Source organism: Aspergillus thermomutatus (assembly GCF_002237265.1).
Source record: "Aspergillus thermomutatus strain HMR AF 39 chromosome Unknown NODE_91, whole genome shotgun sequence".
NCBI classification, from domain to species: Eukaryota; Fungi; Ascomycota; class Eurotiomycetes; order Eurotiales; family Aspergillaceae; genus Aspergillus; species Aspergillus thermomutatus.
This window is the reverse complement of record NW_020798140.1, coordinates 44,586-65,443: the sequence shown is the minus strand read 5'-3', so window position 1 is coordinate 65,443 and position 20,858 is coordinate 44,586. Positions and strand designations below refer to the sequence as shown.

Sequence of the window (20,858 nt, the reverse complement as noted above, 5' to 3'; positions counted from 1 at the left end):
ATCATGAAAGAACTACCTACGAATCAACACTCGGTAACGAGACTGACTCAAATTCGACTGTCTAGCGCGAAAGTGGAGGCCGCGACTATCCATTTCAACCTCTGTTAAATTGGACGTCAGCTATCAAGCTCATTTCTCTGGCTCCAACTTTATTATTTTCTGACCACCTTTGCTAATATTCACATAATGTCGCGAAAACCAGCTGATGTGGCGTCAAAAGAGCGCAACGAATATATCCCGTCTTTCATTGCGAAGAAACCGTTCTATATCGATGATGAGTCGACTGCTAATGATTACCTCGAGCATCAACGTCTTCAAAAAGAAACCACAGATCAATCGAAATGGTACGACCGTGGGAAGCGCGCTGGCCCAGCAGCCACCAAGTATCGCAAAGGTGCTTGCGAGAATTGCGGTGCCATGACTCACAAAACAAAAGAGTGTCTAAGCAGACCCCGAAAGCACGGTGCTAGATGGACGGGTAAAGATATCCAGGCCGACGAGGTTGTACAGAACGTCGAACTAGGGTGGGACGCTAAGAGAGACCGATGGAATGGCTACGATCCCAGCGAATACCGTCAGGTCGTTGAGGAATATGAGGAGCTCGAAAAACTGAAACGCAGTTCGAAACAGGGAAGGCAAGACGGAACAGAGATTACGGATGGCGAATTGGACGAGGAGGAAGCTGCTACGGAGGAAGCCCGGTACGCTGAAGAATCAGATATGGGACGACAACAGAGCACGGCGACTCGCAATCTACGTATTCGAGAAGATACTGCGAAGTATCTGCTCAATCTTGACCTCGACTCGGCCAAGTACGATCCCAAAACACGGCGAATGGTCGATATGGGTGCGCAGGATGATCAAGCTGCAGCTCTTGTTGCCGAGGAGAATTTTGTTCGCGCATCTGGGGACGCTGCAGAATTCGAGAGAGCTCAAAAGTATGCTTGGGAGTCGCAGGAACGCGGAGATAGGAAAATCCATCTCCAAGCGAATCCCACATCTGGTGAAATCCTGCGAAAGAAAGAGCAGGCCGAGAGCGAGGCGAAGCGTCAGGCTCAACGGAAGGCACTATTGGAGAAATATGGTGGCGAGGAGCATCTCAAACCTACGCCCCTCCGGGAAACTATGGTCATTGAGAACGAAAGGTTCGTCGAATATGACGAGACTGGCGCAATCAAGGGTGCACCGAAGAACGCAGTCAAGTCCAAATATCCAGAAGATGTATTGGTGAACAACCATACTACAGTGTTTGGAAGCTGGTGGCATGACTTCCAGTGGGGTTATGCTTGCTGTTTTTCAACGGTGAAAAATAGCTATTGTACCGGTGAAGACGGTAAGAAAGCATTTGAGGAAGCAGAAATGAGGTCCATGGGTTTGCTGCCTGAGCCTGAGACGGGCGACCAAACCTCCGTTGCGGCTAAGGACGAGACAAACAACATCCATGAAGCCGAGGATCCGACTGATCGCAGTCAGCGAAAAGCAGACACTGAGGCTAACCCTAAGAAGAGAACAATGATGGAGATGAAATCTGGTATTAGTGAGGAAGAGTTGGAGTCGTACAAACGAAGCCGTCTCGCCGCAGACGATCCAATGGCTTCGTTCATGGGAAAAGAATGATTCTGACGCCTTACATAAATCTTCATGTTATTATTGTCGCATATGCCATTTTTGCATCACCAGAAGGGCGTTTTGGGGCTGATCTTCATTTACTCAATACCCATATTGTTTGTATTCAGGAGAATGTCTGCTAAATTTTGCACCCTCATCATCCAATATATCACATTCATGAGATATACGAACAGTTAGATGAGTGAATGCTAGTTCACCTGGCTCTTGCGGGCGTCTTGCGTCTTATTGCTTTCGAGTAGTTCAGAGGAAATAGAAGCATTAGATAGGCAGGAAGTCAAACTTAGCTAATCCTGAAATGGACTAGTTCATCCATAGTGGCGCAGATGCCCAAGTTGGATGTCAGGTGACTTCGAGTTCCATCCAGAGATTCTGGAATCACGGGACGAGGGCACAAGCCCTGGATACCACAACTCGCTTAGCGACGCCCGCCCCAGATCTCAGCGCAACTTTCGATACGCCCAGCGACGACGACAACGACAACCAGCCCTTCAACGGAATCGCCAGGTAAGTTGCTGCTGCATGTGTTGCCATACACTTTTCTTCATTTTCCAAGCGACATATTCCATGTACTAATTTTGTTGTCAATTCCGCAGTTCCTTAATTCAAGATGAGTACGTGCAAATTCGATAATTCACCGAGCGCCGATGGCCTTTCTCGTCGAAAGATTCTGGCAGACTGACAACGATTATAGCGAAGGGTACCTCCAGCTTCGGCAAGCGCCACAACAAGTCTCACACCCTCTGCCGGCGTTGTGGTCAGTATTTCACTTTTCGAGATTTTTCCGGCGGAAGATGCATGCGGATCTCTATATGGGAGACGGTGTTGGGATATCGCCGGAGGAAGCGATAGGATTCAGATGGGCTAACAGCTTGCGATTTGGAAATTAGGCCGCCGCTCCTTCCACATCCAGAAGTCGACCTGTGCCAACTGCGGTTACCCCTCCGCTAAGGTTCGCAAGTGTACGGACTCCCCGATCTACGTTATCTCTTGTGTTTGAACCCGTGCTTGGTCGATTACGGAGCCTTTCAAGCACGGCTGTGTGATTGAGTTTAGGAATGTTGGCTTACGGATTTTTTTGACAACAGACAACTGGAGCGAGAAGGCCAAGAGAAGAAAGACCACCGGCACCGGCAGAATGAGCCACCTCAAGGATGTCCACCGTCGCTTCAAGAACGGCTTCCAGGTCGGCACTCCCAAGGGCGCCCGTGGTCCCGAGAACCACTAAATCAAATTCGACGTCGCGTTTTCGTTCTCGGAGGCTGGAGAGGGCTGGTATGAATGGCCTGGCATTTGAATTGACCGGTTTCAATGCAAGGCGAAAATGACGCTTTCCCATGGAGTTGGTGTTGGGACGGGTCTTCTCTTTTGCCGTCATAGCAATCATGTTCTAGACTAAAAGAATAAATGGGCACAAATTTGACGACAAAATGGAAGACCGAACAAAAATTCGCGGGATTTTTCAAGGGAGAGCACGCATGAATTTCTTTTCCGTGTTTATGGCTGGCGGATATCCCACGTGGCAGAGACAGTGTTGTGATATCTTTCCAATGCTACGATCTGTCTTACTGAATTTACCTGATTTGACGCATTGTACAGGCCTCTTGCATCTCCAGAACGACCAGGCAATTCAAATGATGATTTCGTACCAGCCGTCGCATTGGTTTGGTTTTGTCCTACCGCGCCTCAAAACGCCTGATTTCACGAGGACACACTTTTCCCATCAGCAACTGAGCTAGCACTTTTATTCGCCTCTTCCGAAGATCCTGACTCCTCCGTCTCTTTGAATGAAGTATAACACTTCTTTCTCTTCCCAATCACCCTCAGCACCTGTCTTTTCGCCTCTGCCCCAGGCGCCTCCTTTGCTTATCCTCAGGACTCCACTGACGTCCCTGGCCGCACCTGTTTCCAAACTGCGCAGTTGCATGACCATCTCCGCGCGATGAGCCGATGCAATGGCAAAGGCAGCATGTTCCATCTCCAATGGCGTTGCCGATTGCGAAGCGGATGTTGATGCATTGTGTATCAACGGTGAATCGGCGGAAAGCGTCAGGATTGTCGCACAAGCATGCTACACTTGGTCAGCGCAGTAATTGGCTCTCCCTCGAAGATCGTACCTCTTGTAGTCCCATGACCCATTCCCCCATTTCTGTAGCGCCTATGCCCTTATTCGGACCCGTGGCGGCCAGTAGCATGTCCGGTTGATCAATGACCAATAGTACTTCAGGTTCCCCCTCATCCCCGGGTTTCGGCGTTTTGAGCTGCTCGACCACATTCGCGATATCATTCTCGAGTGCGTCAAGGGCTCCGAACCCGCTGCCGGAGAAATGTAGTCGTTTCGTACGTCCACTCTCGGCCGAGGTTGTGCTCGGGACCGTGGAGCTCGGTCGCGGCAGAGATTGCGGTGCTCGTCCCGGCACAGCGCCTGGGGGTGTGCGCAGAGGGAGAACAGTCCTGGGAGTAACGGCAGAGGGCAAAGATGATGGCGCCGGTGATCTTTGGGTTGCCGACGGTGCGTAAAAGAGTTCCGAGAGTCCATCGACAAAGGCAAATTGGCCCTTGTCCGTAAGGCGCGCAAGATCCAAACCCTAGGAGTGTCAGTTTGACAACGGATTGGAAATTCAAGAAATGAAAGTTATAAAGAATGAACCCATAGACGGTGACTGCACTTGAGCTAGAAAAAGTTGAGCTGGGCAAGCAAACTTACCAATCTCTTTGCTTCTGTCCTCCAAAAATCCCAACCCCGCAAAAAACTTACAAGCACGACTCTGCGCTTTTTCCGCCCATCGACGCCATCGCTACCGAACACAGCGTCGGAATTGGATGGCGCGCTCAGTGCAGCGTAGAGAAATCGCAGGACGAGCCAATTGCCCGTTGCGTCTAGTACTGAAGACAAGACTGTGAGTGAGGAATGAGGGAGGGACGATACATATGGCGTTAGGAGGGGTGGCAGTGCCGGTTGGGAGGGCATGTTCAAGCAACAGTTTTTCTCTGCGATGCTGTACCTGTGCACGTAATCAAAGCTGCTGTTCGTGAACCGGCTGAGCTCTGTCTGAGAGTGTCTTAATTGTGTGGGAATTTATTTCGATATTGTTATAGGGGAGATGACGTTGTATAGAAAATATGACTGATTGGTCGATATCCGCATTGGTGCCAAGACTGCCTCATGCCTCAGGCAGCTGGTATGAATCTGATGCCCATTCAAATGCTGCGCTCGAACGAATCTAGACGTTCTGCAGGCTTACTATCTCAAGATATATCCTTTACTCTAGCTTCTAGTAATCGCAATCGCAATGAGCTTGCATTGAAATCTCATCCCGACGGTAAGGAAGAGAGCATAAGCGGCACGGAAAGAGACATGTGATGCAAGAGAAAGTTTGGAATAAATATACTTCGTCAATGGCTTCGGACGCATCCAGGTTGGTAATATGATGTGCTCATCAGCTGTTGATAGTATGCAGCGAGGTCTAGTTCCATTAAAGAACTCAATATCGCTCATTCTATCGAAGTGTCCTTTTCAATTGCTCTGAATTGCAATGCTATTGTTACTCTGCAGATGTACTGCAACTCCGCAGCCGAAGTATACAAGCGTAGTCCATTCAACAATTGTCTGCAGTAGTTCGAAATAAGCAGGCCTTTTCAGAAATGACCCCGTCAAAGAGCCTGAATGATAGAGCTATAGTATATCATGAAAAAGTACCAAGTCATTTGTAATTCTTCCATAAGACTTACTGATCTCCAACCGACGCAAAATTGCCAGATGTGCCTGAGGACAACATTGGATCGTTGTTATTCGACAAAATTTTCCGCCCATCACCTGACTGACTGCCACTCCCCCACACGACTTTCTCATCCAGCACAAACGAGGATGTCTCGAGTCGGAAACCAGTAGTCTAAGTCTCAAATACCAAGTCGAATGAAGGCTCTCCTCTCACCTTCTCATGGGATTGAAAATTGCATCAGTCTGTGACTTCTGGTTGTCCGGTCCCTGAAGCGTGGATCCTATACTGTTTTCCTATGCCGATCGTGAGTTGGCCCCGCGACCTCCTCTCATCCTGAGATTTCCCAGTTATGTTCTGTCTGTTCAATTGATATTCCCCAATTTGTTGTGTCGCAAGTCCATTTGTTTTTAAATACTCGTATATCGTCTGTTGACGTGAATACGGGCGATGTTCGTTGCTTGAAATGCCCCATCAATTCTTCTGGACCCCTATTCTCCGATGTAGATTGCAATACGGCCAGTTGCCCAGGCCCTTGCGCTTTATTTCCCTTTCGAAATCAACGAGAGCTCATGCTTGACCACAGTACAGGGGAGCATGATGCGGAATGAGAGAGGAAACCAGCCCTGAGTGCTAACTCTGCTATACTCAATCAGATGCTACCAGTCTGGTGTAATTCTCAACGTACACCTGATCTATATTACGAAAAACCAGATTATCATCGATAAAAATGGCCAGTACTCGTGATTCCCACTCATATGCTGTAGGTGCCCCCGACTTCAACTGACCCGAGTCGAGGAATCGGGAGTGACTGACTTGGCTTCCAGTGTGATGAGTGCCGTTTAAGAAAGTCCAGGGTATGGAGTATCCATTTTGGGATGACCAGATAGAGCCTTATTGACACTTCGCAGTGTTCGAAAGAACGACCGACATGCGCACAATGCAAGCAATTGAACAAGGATTGCAATTACAGTCCGAAAATCACTAGAAGTCCTCTCACTCGACAGTGAGTTTGCTCTTCAGTCACTACCATCACAGAATGGCTAACACGTTATGTCAGACATTTAACCTACGTCGAAGAGCGCCTGCAAGCCTTTGAAACGGCTTTAGGAAGACTGTTTCCTGGAGGTGACCTGGACGCTACTGTTCGCTCGTTACTGCAGGACCCAGATGCACCGCAGAAGCCTGGGTCTTCGTCCAAGTCTTCATCAAGGCATTCAACCCCAGCTAAGGCCGAGGCAGATCGAACCGAACCAGCCCCAGAAGCTCTTCCGCAACAAGCGGACGGGTTCGATTGGGCCGAGAACAGAATCACAGTAGGCGATTTGACAGATGGAATGGCCGCCTTGTCGATAAAGCCCGAGGGAACAGGTTATTTCGGTTCGTATCGGACCAAAACAAAGGATTCTCATACGGTTGCTAACTCCCTTCACAGGCGCATCTTCCAGTGTGGTGCCTCTTCGAGCATTATTGAAGCATGGGTTCGATCTGAATTTTCCCGCTGGTCCGAATAAGCCAGCGGAAAGAGTGCCTTTGAAAAGCCAGCTTCTGAGCACTGCTCCTTCCGGGCTCATTGAGCAAGCTTTCATGGACGCTTTCTTTCTCAATTACCATACCAGTTATCCATTTGTGCACGAAGCTACCTTCAAAGCGCAGTTCTATGAACAGGCTCCCCGCCCGCATGGACAGGCGTGGCAGATTCTTCTCAACACCATTCTAGCCCTGGGGGCATGGAGCATTGGAGATGATAACTCCGACCTAGATATCACATTCTACCAAGAAGCCAGAAGCCACCTGCAGCAAGTTTCTGTCTTCGAGACAGGAAACCTCACTCTCATCCTGGCCCTGCTACTTCTGAGTAACTATGCGCAGAAGAGAAACAAGCCCAACACCGGCTGGAATTTCTTAGGCCTAGCTGTGCGAATGGCCATGAGCCTTGGTCTGCACAAGGAGTTCCCCGGGTGGAAAATCAGTCTGCTTCAGCGAGAGATGAGGCGACGATTGTGGTGGGGTGTGTATATATTCGACAGTGGTGCGGCGAAAACCTTTGGTCGGCCCATCCTCTTGCCCGAGGACAGTGTCATGGATTCAAAACACGTTCTCAACATTCATGACGAGGTATTACCAAACCTCTCCATAAACGTTCGAATGAACCCATCCAATGTCTAACGCAAACCACAGGCTCTCATATCAACAACCACCGCGCTACCCGCCGAGGAGAACGGGCCGACTATCTACTCGGGCATGATCGCGCAGGCGAAATTCCACCTACACACCAATAGTGTCTACCAGCGTCTGATATCAACACCAAGTCTAACGGCAGAGGAGACATTGAGTCTCTCGAAACCTATGGAAGACTGGTACAACAGCCTCCCGCACTACTTCAAGCAACCAATCACAACACCCGAGTCGGACAACTTCGCTCTCGTCCGCAACCGCCTCATGTGGCGGCACTGGAATCTGAGAATCCTCCTTTACCGGCCCATCCTCCTCCGCTGGGCGTCGAGGAGATGGACGCCCACGCCGGACTCGCCGCCGGAACCCGAGGATCCGCTCGAGACGGAGTGCAGGATGCTCTGCCTTCGCAACGCGCGGTGGACCATCTCGTCCATCTCGGACTTTGTCAATAATCACATCTGCACGAGACTGGGGGCTTGGTATATGCTGTACGTTCATTTTCCGCCATTCTGAAAAATGCTCGAGGCACTTAACTCTAATGGTTTTATGAACAGATACTTCCTCTTCCAGGCTGGCCTGATCCCCATCATACTCCTCATGACAGATCCCACCAGCACGGATGCGCCGGCCTGGCTTCAAGACGTCGAAACCACCAAGAAACTTCTCACCCACCCTTCACTAAGCAACAACCGTCTCGCCACCCGCTGTCTAGAAGTCGTGAATAGGCTCTGCTCCCCTTCATATACTTCCTCCGTCTCGGACGGGTCAACCACGGTGCAGCCGCCGATTCTGATGCAGTTCTCAGACCAGCTCCTCAACGATCCCATGTTCGGGAGTATGTTCCCGGACGTGGACCAGGAGTTGAATCTAGGGGGAATGGATTTCGCCGAATGGGTGAATTTTACACCTCAGACCGACTTCCACTGATTCAATTGTGGCTAAGCATTGTGACAGAATCGAACATGGTATCAGACATACTGAACACGAGGCTTCATGATGACGACATTGACGTTTCTTCGATTAACTCGAAATATGGAAAGAACCCGGGATTTCCCAGTGACGGCGCAGAATACTCTCGATCATCTAAACATTCTCTTCCTGCTGCTCATACGGCTTTTTCTCGAGATCTGGGTCGCCGGCCTGAGTTTCCCGAAGCTCCGCCTCGATCTGGACGATGCGCTGCTTCTCCTCATGGGCTGCTGTGTCACCGAAGATCAGATCCATATCTTCAAGAGTCTGTTGACCAAATTCTCAGATTAGCTGCTGCTAATCTCACAAGTGCAACGCTGCACAATCAGGAAAAGATGGGAACCCGGCAACGAACCTTTCCGCGTGTCTCTGGAATGCAGAAGAATGTGAAAGCCAGCGCCAAAAGACAGAATGCTGCAAAGAAGATATAGGTGCCATAGGTGATTGTGTCGAGCATATCTGGGGTTACCAGACCAATGATACTGGAAGGCGAGGTGTCAGCTCATGATAACCTTTTGCTTCGTTCATCTATGACTTCAATGAAACACTTACAAATTGCACATCCAAGTCGCCGAGGTCGTGATGGAGATAGCTTTGGAGCGGATGGAAAGGTTAAAGATTTCCGACGGCAGGACCCAACCGATGGGTGCTGTTCTCAGTTAGTCAAATGTCACTGTGCTCAGATATTTCACGAGATGAGGGCACACAAACCGAAAGAGTATGAGAAGTTTATGTCGTAGATGTAGATAAAGGCAATCCCTGCCCACCCAGCTGATTTGTGATTGACCAAATCCGATCCATAGGCGCCAACAATGCCGCCTACGATGGCCAGGGAAATGCAGGTGCCTGTGGCACCAGACATCAACAGAGGACGACGGCCAACCTTGTCGATCAAGAAGAGTGCTGGGAGGGTGCTGAGGCAGTTGACAATTCCATAGACGCCGGTAGCGAGGAGTGAGGTCTAAAGTGTATCAGGAGAGTCAGTCAAGCTCACTAATTTGACTCTCATACTTATAAACTTACCGTGTTACCGTCCAGTCCGAGTTGCCCAAAGATCGTTGGCGCATAGTAAATCATTGCTGCGGAGTATGTCAGTGGCAGCAAAACAAGAGGTACCATGTAGAGTTACCATTGCAGCCCATGAACTGCTGAAAAAACATGACGGCGCACCCGATTGCCAGACGTTTGAAACGAGCCCATGTGGTCAGGAAAGAGAGGTACTGTCATGTTCAGTCAGACTGCTCCAGAAACGGAAGACCTCCTGGTGATGAAGAACACCCACCTGAGCAGCATGCAATCGAAGGCCCGACAGGTTCGGAAAATGTTCTCGCGTAAAGGTGGTCTCCAGCATGATTGAAGCTTTGATTTCCAGGTATTCATTAACAAGTTCCGGGCAGTCCCTAGCTTTTCGTCTCAGTTTGGACAGTGACCTCAAAGCGTCGTCGTATCGCTCCTTCATCATTAGCCATCGCGGGGTTTCAGGGAAGATTAACATGCCCAGCCCGAGGATCATGGCAGGGACGATCTGAAGAGCCAAGGGTAGTCTCCAGGAGGCTTCAGACTGTCCGTCACAGCCGCCAGATGGCACATCGCTATAGGGATCAAATTTGGAACCATTGCTGAAAGGAACATCCGGGGCGCAGCGCGACCCTCCGATGTAGTTTGTGCCATAGTTAATCCAATAACTGACCAGAATACCAATGGTGATAGAGACTTGTCAAGTCAGCAGATGATCCAAGGTAATACCATGGACTAACGTACGTTGTTGAATGACGACAAGACTACCGCGAATTTCGGCAACAGAAACCTGCCAATGCTCAGCAATCTTCTTCTCCTCTCTCCAGATGAGGTTGCATACCTCTGAAATGTACAGAGGCACCACCATGGTCAACTGACCAACCGCCAGACCTGCGATAGCTCTCCCTACAAGCGATCAGAAACTCTGATGTGTCTGACATATGGTCAAACATACCGGCAAAGAGCATCGGGATTGTCACTGCGCCGCATTGGATGGCCGAACCAATGACAAATATTGCAACTGCTAGGTTGATTGATAGCTTGCGTCCGAGTCTGTCGGCAATGGGTCCGTTGATGAGAGAGCCGAACCAGGCAGCTAACAGGGCGTCAATATTGTTCTTGGAGGGGAAGCCTGAGACGCTCAACGTACCAAGAAGGAGCGTAGACACGAACCATCCTTTGAAGCTGCTATCGGTGTAGATATGAGGGAAGCGAGCTCCGAACGACTCCATAGTAATAACCCCTGAGATAACACCTTGATCATAGCCAAAGAGCAATCCACCGAGGGTTGAGAACTGTAGATAATAGTCAGGATCGCCCTGTCTGTCTTTTTCCATCCGAAAGTGGACTTACTGATGCGACCCCGAGAAGATAGGGATTCTGGTAGATGAGGGAAAAGCCCCCCTTGGGAGTATTGTCCATAGTCCGAGTCATTCTTGCCGTCCAGTCAATAAACGTCAAGAGAGCTGATCTTGTTGTATGCGACCATTCTCTTTAGCAAGTGATCCTTATATACCCCTCGTCTTCCTCGATTTCTGCGCGCGTTGATTCTCCAAACTCAGCACGACTGTACTCCGGTCTACAGAATCTGAGTAGCATGATACAGAAGGATTCTTGAAGAAACGGAGTTGAGTGCTCCGGCCAATGAAGGATTTTATAGTCACGGTCAGACTCGAGACTCATGAGCGTGACCGGGCCTGCACCGAGCCCGGTAGAGAACATGGGGAATGAAATGCGGGGAGACTTTTTGTGGCAAGATGGGAGCTCCCGAATGGAAGTTTGTACTCCACCAGCGTGGTCCACCGTCCATCATTGCCCTGAAATGAAAGAGAGTCGGAGAACCCTGGTCCGTTTGGCAGTTACACAGCGGGAACAACGGCTCTCACGTCAGAAGCCAAGTAGGATAGACGGAGTGATTAACCTGGGATTGAGACAACAAGTAGATAAGCCACGGCGCAAGTAAGCGGACCAACAGAGTCAATGGTACCTTAACATACCTAGTCAACTGGAGGACAGTAGACCGAATGGACAGTCGGGGAGAAGCCGAACAAGGCTGCCAATCAATGTGGGGGGCGACAAAGAGGCACAATAAGCATAAGCCATCAAGCCTTACGAAAGTCAATCTAGCAGTTAAAAGGAGGTTTCATCATCTTGAGTCAAAGAGAGGAGAAAGAATCCGTCAAGAAGGCACAGAGCTGCATCAACTGACTTTGGACCCTTTGAGCTTGACGAGAAGTGATGGAAACAGAACATGTGACATCCAGGAGAATATCCCTCATATCCCTTGGATGTGTCAAAGAGGTCAAGCTAAAGGTGATCAGAAGCTCTCTGTGTCTCAATTGATTGCAGATGGTACAAAGGACAACTGAGGAGCCCAATGCAAGAATGGAGGTGAAACAAAGAACCACCGCCTGCATCAAATGCAGTCATATCTTGCTCAATTGCGCTCAAGCACCGGCATCCCCGTGAGTCTGGATTTCTGTCCTGCCAATGAGGCTTCAACTGTGCCTGAATCGAGACAACGTTCCTACTTACCCTAGATGACGGTGAAGCCTCATTCTTTCCTGTCGTCCCATCTCTCCATTTGTGGTTGTACCAGAGACACTGAGAGCGTTGCCCGGACAGTCTACTCTGCATCCTTCCACTATAATTGATCCCTTAAGAAGCATATTAATAGCCATCCCTTCTTCCTCTCTGTTACCACTTCGCAACACCTTCATCCAACCTTCACCCAGTTCCATCTAGAACCCCTCAATCGCATCCCGTCCTCATTACGATTCTCAACAACCTCAGATACAATCTTGTCTCCCCCCATTCCATCCTAAGAACAACCACAACCAAAATGTCCCGCAACCCTCTCCGCATCGGCGTCCTCCTAGTCGGCAACGTCCAACTCCTGGACCTCGCCGCCGTCGACCTCCTCTTCATGATCGACCCTTCCTACCTAACCGCCTGCCAGCTCCCCAAACCCCTCATCGAGCTCGGCCGCCCCGTCTCAGTCGCCTACATCGGCAAAGCCGGCCCAAAAGCCCACCAGGAGACAACCTCCAACCTCTCCCTGCAACTCACCCACTCCCTCACCGATCCCGCCGTCCAACCAGGCGCCCTGGACGTTATCCTCATCCCGGGCCCGGAGCCCTCGACCGTCCCGGAAGCAGAGTATCTGGATTTCGTGCGCGCCCACAACACCGCCGGCACGCACATCCTCAGCATCTGCACGGGGATCCTGGTCGTCGCGCACGCGGGCATCGCCACGGGCAAGCGCGCGACCGGCCCTCGCATGATGATCCCCATGCTGCGGGAGCAGTTCCCCGAGGTTGCGCGGTGGGATGACTCGCTGCGCGCGGTGCATGACGGCAATCTGTGGTGTAGCGGGGGCATCACCAACGGCCATGACCTCATCGCTGAGTATCTCAGGACGATCGTTGCCGAACCGCTCGTCAAGACTATTCTCGGTATGGCTGATGTGCCTGAGCGCAGTCTGAAATATGACAGTGCCCCGACGACCGACAACTTGTTCTTCCTGTGGCAGGTGTTCAGGGCGCTGCCGTCGATGCTGTTCCGGTCCGTCAAGGCCTAGCGGACTGTGAGGATTGACCGATATGTCTTGCGCTTGTTTCTCCATCCCCCATGTACTGCTACTCACTCACTCCCCTCCACTTTATTCTTATTTATGGAGTTCCGGTTGCCCCTTTACAGCTATGGCGTTAGATGGAATTTCGGTTTTCTGCTCTCCTATAGGGGGTCCCGTCCGGGTGTCATGAACGGCGAAGTTCTCGTTTCATGATGGCAATAACAATAGAATGGTCTGTGATCGCTGGATACGGCTGGTCAAGTCGAATGCTACCTGCATCCGTAGTACCCAGTAGATGACCTCCATACACTTTCTCCATATTTCATGACTTAAAGTCGCCCAAGGACACACTACGAACAAGGCACAATGACAATTGAACGTGAACGATCAGGCCCATCACAGCCTCTCGCATGCGAAACTCAACTCTCGGTAACCAGTTGACCGACTAGATCCGGCTTCCAAGAGGCCCAAGTGTCCAGCTGACTTCCTGGAACCTGTCAATCTCGAGGTATCGTCATTTTTTTCTAAGAAAGAGTCCAAATGCTACTTGCCACATTCAGCATATGACCCCAGGCCAATCTGGATTAAAGACAGAGTCCTCCCAATAACGAACGAAGCAGTTGGAAAAGAAAAAAAAAAAAAAGAAAGAAAGAAAGAAAGAAAGAACCGTCGAGCACGCTCAGACCTATGCAATACGCACTAAGACAAACGCTAAAAGAACTGGAAACCCCATAAGATGAATCGAAACATCTCCAGCTCATCACAATGCTAGAGTAACAGACAAAGCAGAGGTTCTCGATGTACGAGTCGGGCAATCGCGGACTTGCATAAAACATGCCGCTCATCGCCCGAGTCAATGCCGCACGGAAGCAGAAAACGTTTGTCACAAGTTTATAGCATGAAGAAGAGTCGTCCGTTCGCTTGGGTTAGATTTGTTGGGCATCTGTTTTCAGCACATATTCGAGGGCTACTTTCGAGACTCGCTGGGCTCCCAATGAATTGGTTCAAAGTCCTGGTTCTGAAAGTGGGCTTGATTGTAGGGAGAGCTGAAATGCAGGTTAGCATCTACTACTAACACATCAACAAACGCAAGAGAGCAACCGGGCACAACTTACTTCTTAAATGGAGTAGTGACAGGTAGGGAATGATTTAAGTTTTGTTTCATGACCAATGGATTCAGCCGAATTTGCGGTCCGTCAGATGAGCGACTTGGTAACGAGCTCATAGGTGGCGGTGGTCCAGACATTCGGGGAGGAAGTGGTGACGGTACTGGAATGGCAGCCGGAGGGCTGGGCATACTCGGCTGGTAAACGTCGTGAGGTGGGGACAGCCGGTAAGGACTCGAGGGCGCAGGAGACATTGCAGGAGATATCGCAGGAGGAGCCGCAGGCGGGAGGCCAAACGACGGATCCATCATGAGACCAGGAATCGACATCAGACTAGAGTTCACGTCGAACGAAAGAGCACCTTGATCCCAGGGGGAGTAGTTAGTGGTCATTCCGTATTGGTAATTAACCACGGGTTCCATATTCACAGTAGGCTCGAGACGGTAGAGGATATCGTAGTGGCCCCTGTATCAAGCCTGTCAGCCCCTCGAAATCCAAAGCGCAATATGACGCTCAATGACTTACGGGCGATACAGCAGTCGGATCGTTGCGGAGCTGGGCCGGCTCGGTGTCAACAGGTGAGGGGTGACCGCGTCGCCTGCGCTGCGGTCGAGGTATAGAATCTCAACTGCGAAGCCGGATCCCTCGATCACACCATCGACTAACGCTTGAAGCCCAACTTCGTCGATTTCCGTTTTGACCGTCTCAATTCGGGTTGCGCAGTACTGGTCTAGCGGCAACGAGAGGAAAGCCTGGTACCGATGAGGATTCAATTTCATCCATGCACTTGTCAGAAGCTAGAGAATTGTTCGCAAGTCAGTGCTGTCAGTTGCCAAGCTCAGATCTTCACGCTGAGGTAAAAGATCCGACTGCGCTGGAGAAATACTGACTCTGAAATGTGTGATGACAGCGCTCGAGTTATAGTCGATGTTGAAGGCTTCCACAAGGAAAGATTCGTCGTGTACGCCGTTTTGGATGGCTTCCGAAACTTGTGTGAAGACCTGCTCCGTGGCTTCGACAAAGATTTCGTACAGATGTTCCTGTTGGCCGACTTGATCAAGCAGGGAGCTCAGCGACTTGATCCGCAGTAGTTCGCGGTGCACTTGCAGCGTGTCTCGAAGATTGAAGAGACTCTCGAAGTAGCCGAACGCGACCGCTACAGACCCTTCAGCATATATGGAGTACAACGCACAAATCTCAGGAAGGACAACTGCTCACCTCTCCAACCACAGTTCCCGTCCCCCTTCATGATCCGTGTAAAAGGATGCGTCGCCGCCAGTGCCTATGTGTGGATTGTCAGACCATAGGGCGTCCGTCGATCGGAAAAGGTACAAGGGAAGCAATCGTACGTTGGTTTTCGTGACATAAGTAGGATCCGCATTCGCATACTCCAACGCAATTGCATTGCTCGATTGCTTCATAGATACCAAGGGGCCCTTCGGCACTAATCGTTAGTCGATTTGTATGCACAAGCCGCTAACAGCCATCGCTCACCTGAACGTCCGCTTCGAACTCGTTCGACAGTTCCTGGAACCGCTTCATCTCATCAGGGGATAGTGTATTCATATTGTAACGTGGTGTACTGCTGATATAGAAAGAATCCGAGAGGTGCGAGAATTCGTTGCTGAGAAAAGAAGCAGAAGGATGGAGATCTTGCTGGTACAAGTCCTGTCTGCCTGGGAAATGATTTGAGAGACCAAGGGGATTCCAAGGAATATCCGATAAGGACATCGCATTCAAGGACGTAGACTCTGTACGGCAAGAGCTTTGAATCTCTGTAGTGGATTCACTGACGACCGACTAGATGCCTAGAAGGCCACCGGTGTCAGTTTCCTTTTTCGCAGCCGAGAAAAGAACTGCAGAGAAGAATCTGGTAGACATACAAGGCAGGGGAAGCGATCATCATCTGCGCAGGGACTCTGGTTGTGCTGTAGCGGAACAGGGAACGGCAGTTGGTCGGTCCGTAGGTACCTAGTCCCCTCGACCTGAAGATGCGGGTGCGCAACCCTTGACAATATCTTGACAGGCGCAACGGTCTAAAATTTCATACTCATTAGCAAGGCACATGAACCTTCAGCATGTTGCACAAGGCGTCATATATGGAGACAAAAAATAGTGGATAACCGTTGTGAGGTATAGGATTAACCAATCACGGGAAGAGGGGCATCTGTGATCTGAGAAGAGGGAAACTAAATGCCAGCCACACACGGTGTATGAATGGCTTAGGTAGGGAGAAAATGCACGATCAAAGTAGACAGTAAAGCCAATCTGAGTTTATCACAACGTCTTTTGTGATCGAAAACAATCAAAGTACAGGACCGAAAAGATGAGGGAAATGATTTGAGATAAGGACGAGGTATGTGAGGAGATACAGTCTCAACACTCAAGTGGAGCTAAACAAAAGCGAGGCATCGGTTTGATGGAGAGGTTCGTGCTCGATTAGGAGTAGAACGACTGGACAGGACCATCGACATCAAAACAGCACCAGATAGGTCGCAAGCTCCGTGACGAACCATATCCTAGACCGGGTCTACTTCCTCGCCCTTGCAAGGATGCGGAAGGATACCTTAGGTCCATAGGATGAACGGATCGAGGCACGGAAATTAATTCCCCTCAGAGGAAACCATGACTCGCTTGCGGGCCTCAACCGAAGATGAAGTGATATACGAATGTATAACCACATCCGTCAAGATCATTGCTTTGCTTGCGATACCTCATCCTACTTCACATGGACCACTGGATGGAGCATGCGTCTCTCATCCAGACACGAGGGAGCCATAGCAGGCGGTGATAGGAGTGGGTAAGCTGGCAACGAAGATGCGATCGAAAAGATAATATGACAAGCACGAAAAAGAAAACAATGAAGCTCTGACCTTTTAGTTATTGCTGTTGATGGATATTCGATGCGCAATAGTCGATGAGGTATAATTTAAGAATGCCGTAGCCCCCGTAGCCCTGCGTGTCTAAAATCTTAAGGATGCATGTATCCAACCCCGACGTGCTGGTGCTTGATAATGACTGGTAATATATCCCTGGGAAAAGTAAAGTCCAGAAAATGACGATGATGATGATGTTGATGGTGGTGGTGGTGCCGCGGTGATAGCTCGGGTGTGGGAAGACAGGGCTGCTATAGGCGACTCGTAGTGGACTTAGAGAGGAATATGTGCCAGGAAAGTCATGCCGAGATATTATAGGTGAAAAGGATGAGGCAGACAATGACGGCGACGACAATGATGTTAAATAAGAGCCTAAGAAGGTAACCTGCGATTGTTATTATTATCTCCGAATCCAAGCCCAAGTTCCAACCGTCGAATTCGCGGGGAGCAGTTCCCTGGGTCAACCTGTCAAGGGTGGCCAGGAAAGATGATTGAACGGGCGAGGGAGGAAAAGCGCGGGGTTTATGATGATTTAGTCGAAGTTGTGGGCGTTATCGGTCAGGACAAGAAAGTAAAAAACATAGGTTTTGGGTAAAGTAAGGCACGGGTGGATTCCGCCCGAATCGATGGAAATGGGTCTTAGTCTGTTAGACTCTTAGGCCTTTGGAGGAGCTTAGGAGATAAATAGTAGATAGATAGCCCTGGAGGATCAATACTGTGCGGATTATCTATCTGTAATAGCTCCTGAGTGCTAAGTAGCTACTCTTCTGAACCCTGTGAGCAGATGGCGTCCAAACATGGGCCAGATTCAAATGGAACAGGTGAAATGTGGGCATTCACTATCAGGAAGACACACACGCTGATGATAGGGATGGCAGAAAGATAGTGGAAAAAGAAAAAAGGGAGCCAAAGGGAAGGAAATGATGGCAAGGGACAAAAAATAATAATATGCGGGTGTGTGTATGTGTGTATGTGTGTGTGTGCCAGTAGATAGTTGCAGCAGAATCATCGGGGAATAGGCGTCAGCTCTTTCAACTAACTGCCTTATACCTATCTAATTACAGTAGTCTGGGAGAACTACCCGACGAAGTCCCTTAAGTAGGTACACCTGGTACAGTAAATACTTCATGCATTTAAGTTCCATTGATGACTTGCCAGGATGGACCCAAAGTGACGGTTCCTCCCATTGGCACTACAATTGTTGTTGCTGCTGTTACACGCTTCTTTGGATGGTCTTGCTTCCATCCAAGTGGTGACCATATACTTACAGCTTGTCAGTATGGATGAGGCTTGTGATCATGAGCTTGACAAATCAGCAGGCGAATAGATGTGATCTCAAGCACCAAATGAACCATTGAAGAACAGATGATTCGAGAAGATTACCCTTTCAGAAGGCTGGCCGAGAGAGGAGGAACCTCGAGAACAATTCAACAGTCCGAGACATCAACGACTAAACTTACCACGATCACAAGCTGCAAATGCCGGAGTGTCTTGATTGGTGGTAATTCGGGTACTGCTGCGCTACACCTCCAGATACCCCAGTTGTACGGTACATATGAGGTACTACTAGGAGTGACGGGCCGGATAACTCCAGAAGTGTCCAAGTGATGAAAGTATCAAGCTGGGTGCTCAGATCGCAGCAACCATTTACGTACTTCTACTAGATACAGTTCACAGTCATATCTAGATAGTTAACTAGAGATGCAGAAGACCTCCGAGCACCCGCCGTACTGGTGGAAACTATTGTAAGTAGACCCAGTTCAGATAGTTAGATTTCACAAAATCCTGGTGAAAAAAAAAAAAAAAAAAAAAAAAAAAAAAGAAAGAAAGAAAGAAAGAAAGAAACCACCAAGATGACTGGAGAGATGACAAAGGAACGAAGAAAAAGAAAAAAAAAAGTGACATAAAAAGAATCCCCGATCTCGATGCAACATTTGGTTCTGTGCCTCTCCCTCGAGTTCCCATGCAGTTGGAAGCGGCCACATGTCACAGCAGGATATGCTGTTGTGTTTTATTGTTTTCTGCGCTAATTGTCATTTGTTGATTGTTCTTGACTGTTGTCCTTGAGCTTCACTAAAAGTTACTACTAATGGGTAGGAAGAAATCAGGATCTCTTCGCTCGTGGATCATCATTCTTCTGGCCATGTCTGACGGACCAACGAAAGACTTATGGTCATCAGTATCATGGTTCAGTGGTCGCGCTCACAGTTTATCTCATTTTTTCTTGGACTTCATTGATCAAATGAGCAGACAACTCTGTTTAATTTCTGCATTGGTCAGCCTTGTAGCCCAATGGCAATGACTGTCATCGAGCATCAATGCACCTAAATGTGTGCATGGAGCACTGCTCTGTACTACAAACTAGATGCCTGCCGATTTGCATACTACTGCACCTGTGACGAATGTCGACTGTGGATGTCACCTACCGCTGATATTGCCTGGTGTTTCATCCGGTCACTCAGCATAGCAAGTGGCATTGCTCCAAGCTTGCCATACTTCGTACCCTGTAATATCGAGCGCAAAGGGTCATGATGGAGATAACCAAGATGCCACTTGGGATGTCAGTGCTCTTCAAATGCTGACCAATTTAGAGTTGGGACTCCGTTGTAAGGCTTCCAATAACAAACCCCACTCTGCAATGAGAATGTGATGAATGATGACATTGTCAGCAAGTCTGTTCCCGCAGAGAGCATCAGATGATGAGTTCACGTGATGTGCACAGGAATCAAATGCGTTCAAAGTGTGATGCTCACCTCTCTTGCTTATTTTCATGCCCTTCACTCTGTCAATCTCCATTGCTAGCAGGGCTGACATTATCCTGAACGTGCTGCGGAATCAGGCCACCAAATGCAGTTGCTTCCCTGGTAATCAATCGCGCTCGGGGTCTCGGTTTCAATGATCCAGTAGATCTTTAAGAAATGGTGACTCTTTCTGCCGATTGATGGTCTCGGACGGTCTGTCCGTTGGGCGACGCTTCCGAACTGTCCAGCTGGTGCATCTATCCCTTCATCCTGGTCCCAAGACTCCTGCCTGTTCCGGCCGAGGCCTCTTTAAGTTGATCCAGGACTTACTTAGTATCGACATTTTATCCGGTTGTATGGTCCTGCCTGACTCAGTCCCGACCAGTAAAGACATATACCACAGTACTCTCATTCCTTCATCGTCATGGATGAACACTTTCCTGGTAGAGTTCACCAATCTCGATCCAACTAGGAGGAGGCTTGCATATGCGGCCTCGGAAGTATCTCCGAAGCAATCACATACACATATCACATACTAGCTACTGAACCATGGAGCTCTTTGATTGCTTGATCTATCGTTGCTGGTTTGACAAACCAGGCTATCCAGCAGTCCAGTTGACTAGCGGTTGCCTTCCTTCTCATCTTCCGCTGGTGGAATCCCCGCCATTGTGGTTTGATAGCTGCAAGGCATGAATCAGATTGAACGATGGCCCCGGTCCCTGACCCGGTAGCCACGGTGGCAATGGTGAGCCCGAGAAATAGTTACCTGCCTTACTTGACCTATCTATTGCCTTTGCATGAAAATCCAGACCATCGAATGAATACTCCCTCGTGTCTTTTCATGCTCCCATCCAACCATGCAGAAGCTACACATTGCTCTAATTAAGCCATTGCGGTCCTTTCATGCACATGGCAGCCTTCTAATATATCACAGACATCTAAACGGGCGTGAGGCAGCACTTTCTCGTGTTACTATTGAAAATCCAGCCGCAGCTCTGATGCAGCAATCCGCATCCACGGAGTACTTTTACACCTCGCAGATCAATGGTACT

General features: G+C 49.4%; 7 protein-coding genes across 7 annotated transcripts; 4 read left to right on the top strand and 3 right to left on the bottom strand.

Moving 5' to 3' along the window:
* Window positions 1-186: 186 nt before the first annotated feature.
* Window positions 187-1,617, top strand: slu7 (mRNA splicing protein SLU7; the record flags this gene model as incomplete). Its single annotated transcript, XM_026760282.1, has 1 exon — window positions 187-1,617. One exon carries the CDS (start codon window positions 187-189, stop codon window positions 1,615-1,617), a length of 1,431 nt encoding a protein of 476 aa, XP_026614559.1.
* Window positions 1,618-2,236: 619 nt separating this feature from the next.
* Window positions 2,237-2,854, top strand: RPL37 (60S ribosomal protein eL37; the record flags this gene model as incomplete). The annotated part of the gene is made up of 4 exons (XM_026760198.1): window positions 2,237-2,240; window positions 2,321-2,383; window positions 2,517-2,588; window positions 2,715-2,854. The coding sequence occupies 4 exons, from the start codon at window positions 2,237-2,239 to the stop codon at window positions 2,852-2,854; spliced, it is 279 nt and encodes a 92-aa protein (XP_026614558.1).
* A 516-nt stretch (window positions 2,855-3,370) lies between these two features.
* CDV56_106474 (uncharacterized protein) lies at window positions 3,371-4,597 on the bottom strand (the record flags this gene model as incomplete). The annotated part of the gene is made up of 3 exons (XM_026760093.1): window positions 3,371-3,697; window positions 3,744-4,214; window positions 4,385-4,597. The coding sequence occupies 3 exons, from the start codon at window positions 4,595-4,597 to the stop codon at window positions 3,371-3,373; spliced, it is 1,011 nt and encodes a 336-aa protein (XP_026614557.1).
* Window positions 4,598-6,075: 1,478 nt separating this feature from the next.
* Window positions 6,076-8,450, top strand: CDV56_106223 (putative C6 transcription factor (Gal4); the record flags this gene model as incomplete). The annotated part of the gene is made up of 7 exons (XM_026759842.1): window positions 6,076-6,108; window positions 6,173-6,202; window positions 6,257-6,351; window positions 6,406-6,725; window positions 6,781-7,463; window positions 7,527-8,011; window positions 8,078-8,450. The coding sequence occupies 7 exons, from the start codon at window positions 6,076-6,078 to the stop codon at window positions 8,448-8,450; spliced, it is 2,019 nt and encodes a 672-aa protein (XP_026614556.1).
* Window positions 8,451-8,606: 156 nt separating this feature from the next.
* On the bottom strand, window positions 8,607-11,231 carry CDV56_106050 (sugar porter family MFS transporter; the record flags this gene model as incomplete). Its single annotated transcript, XM_026759669.1, has 12 exons — window positions 8,607-8,759; window positions 8,848-8,974; window positions 9,045-9,141; window positions 9,204-9,453; window positions 9,516-9,571; window positions 9,622-9,712; window positions 9,775-10,205; window positions 10,254-10,415; window positions 10,465-10,605; window positions 10,660-10,804; window positions 10,863-10,944; window positions 11,026-11,231. The coding sequence occupies 12 exons, from the start codon at window positions 11,229-11,231 to the stop codon at window positions 8,607-8,609; spliced, it is 1,941 nt and encodes a 646-aa protein (XP_026614555.1).
* Window positions 11,232-12,351: 1,120 nt separating this feature from the next.
* CDV56_105923 (uncharacterized protein) lies at window positions 12,352-13,089 on the top strand (the record flags this gene model as incomplete). Its single annotated transcript, XM_026759542.1, has 1 exon — window positions 12,352-13,089. The coding sequence occupies one exon, from the start codon at window positions 12,352-12,354 to the stop codon at window positions 13,087-13,089; it is 738 nt and encodes a 245-aa protein (XP_026614554.1).
* Window positions 13,090-14,050: 961 nt separating this feature from the next.
* On the bottom strand, window positions 14,051-15,755 carry CDV56_105731 (OTU family ubiquitin thioesterase; the record flags this gene model as incomplete). Its single annotated transcript, XM_026759350.1, has 7 exons — window positions 14,051-14,129; window positions 14,199-14,654; window positions 14,715-14,986; window positions 15,080-15,345; window positions 15,408-15,471; window positions 15,539-15,625; window positions 15,684-15,755. The coding sequence occupies 7 exons, from the start codon at window positions 15,753-15,755 to the stop codon at window positions 14,051-14,053; spliced, it is 1,296 nt and encodes a 431-aa protein (XP_026614553.1).
* Window positions 15,756-20,858: the final 5,103 nt, after the last annotated feature.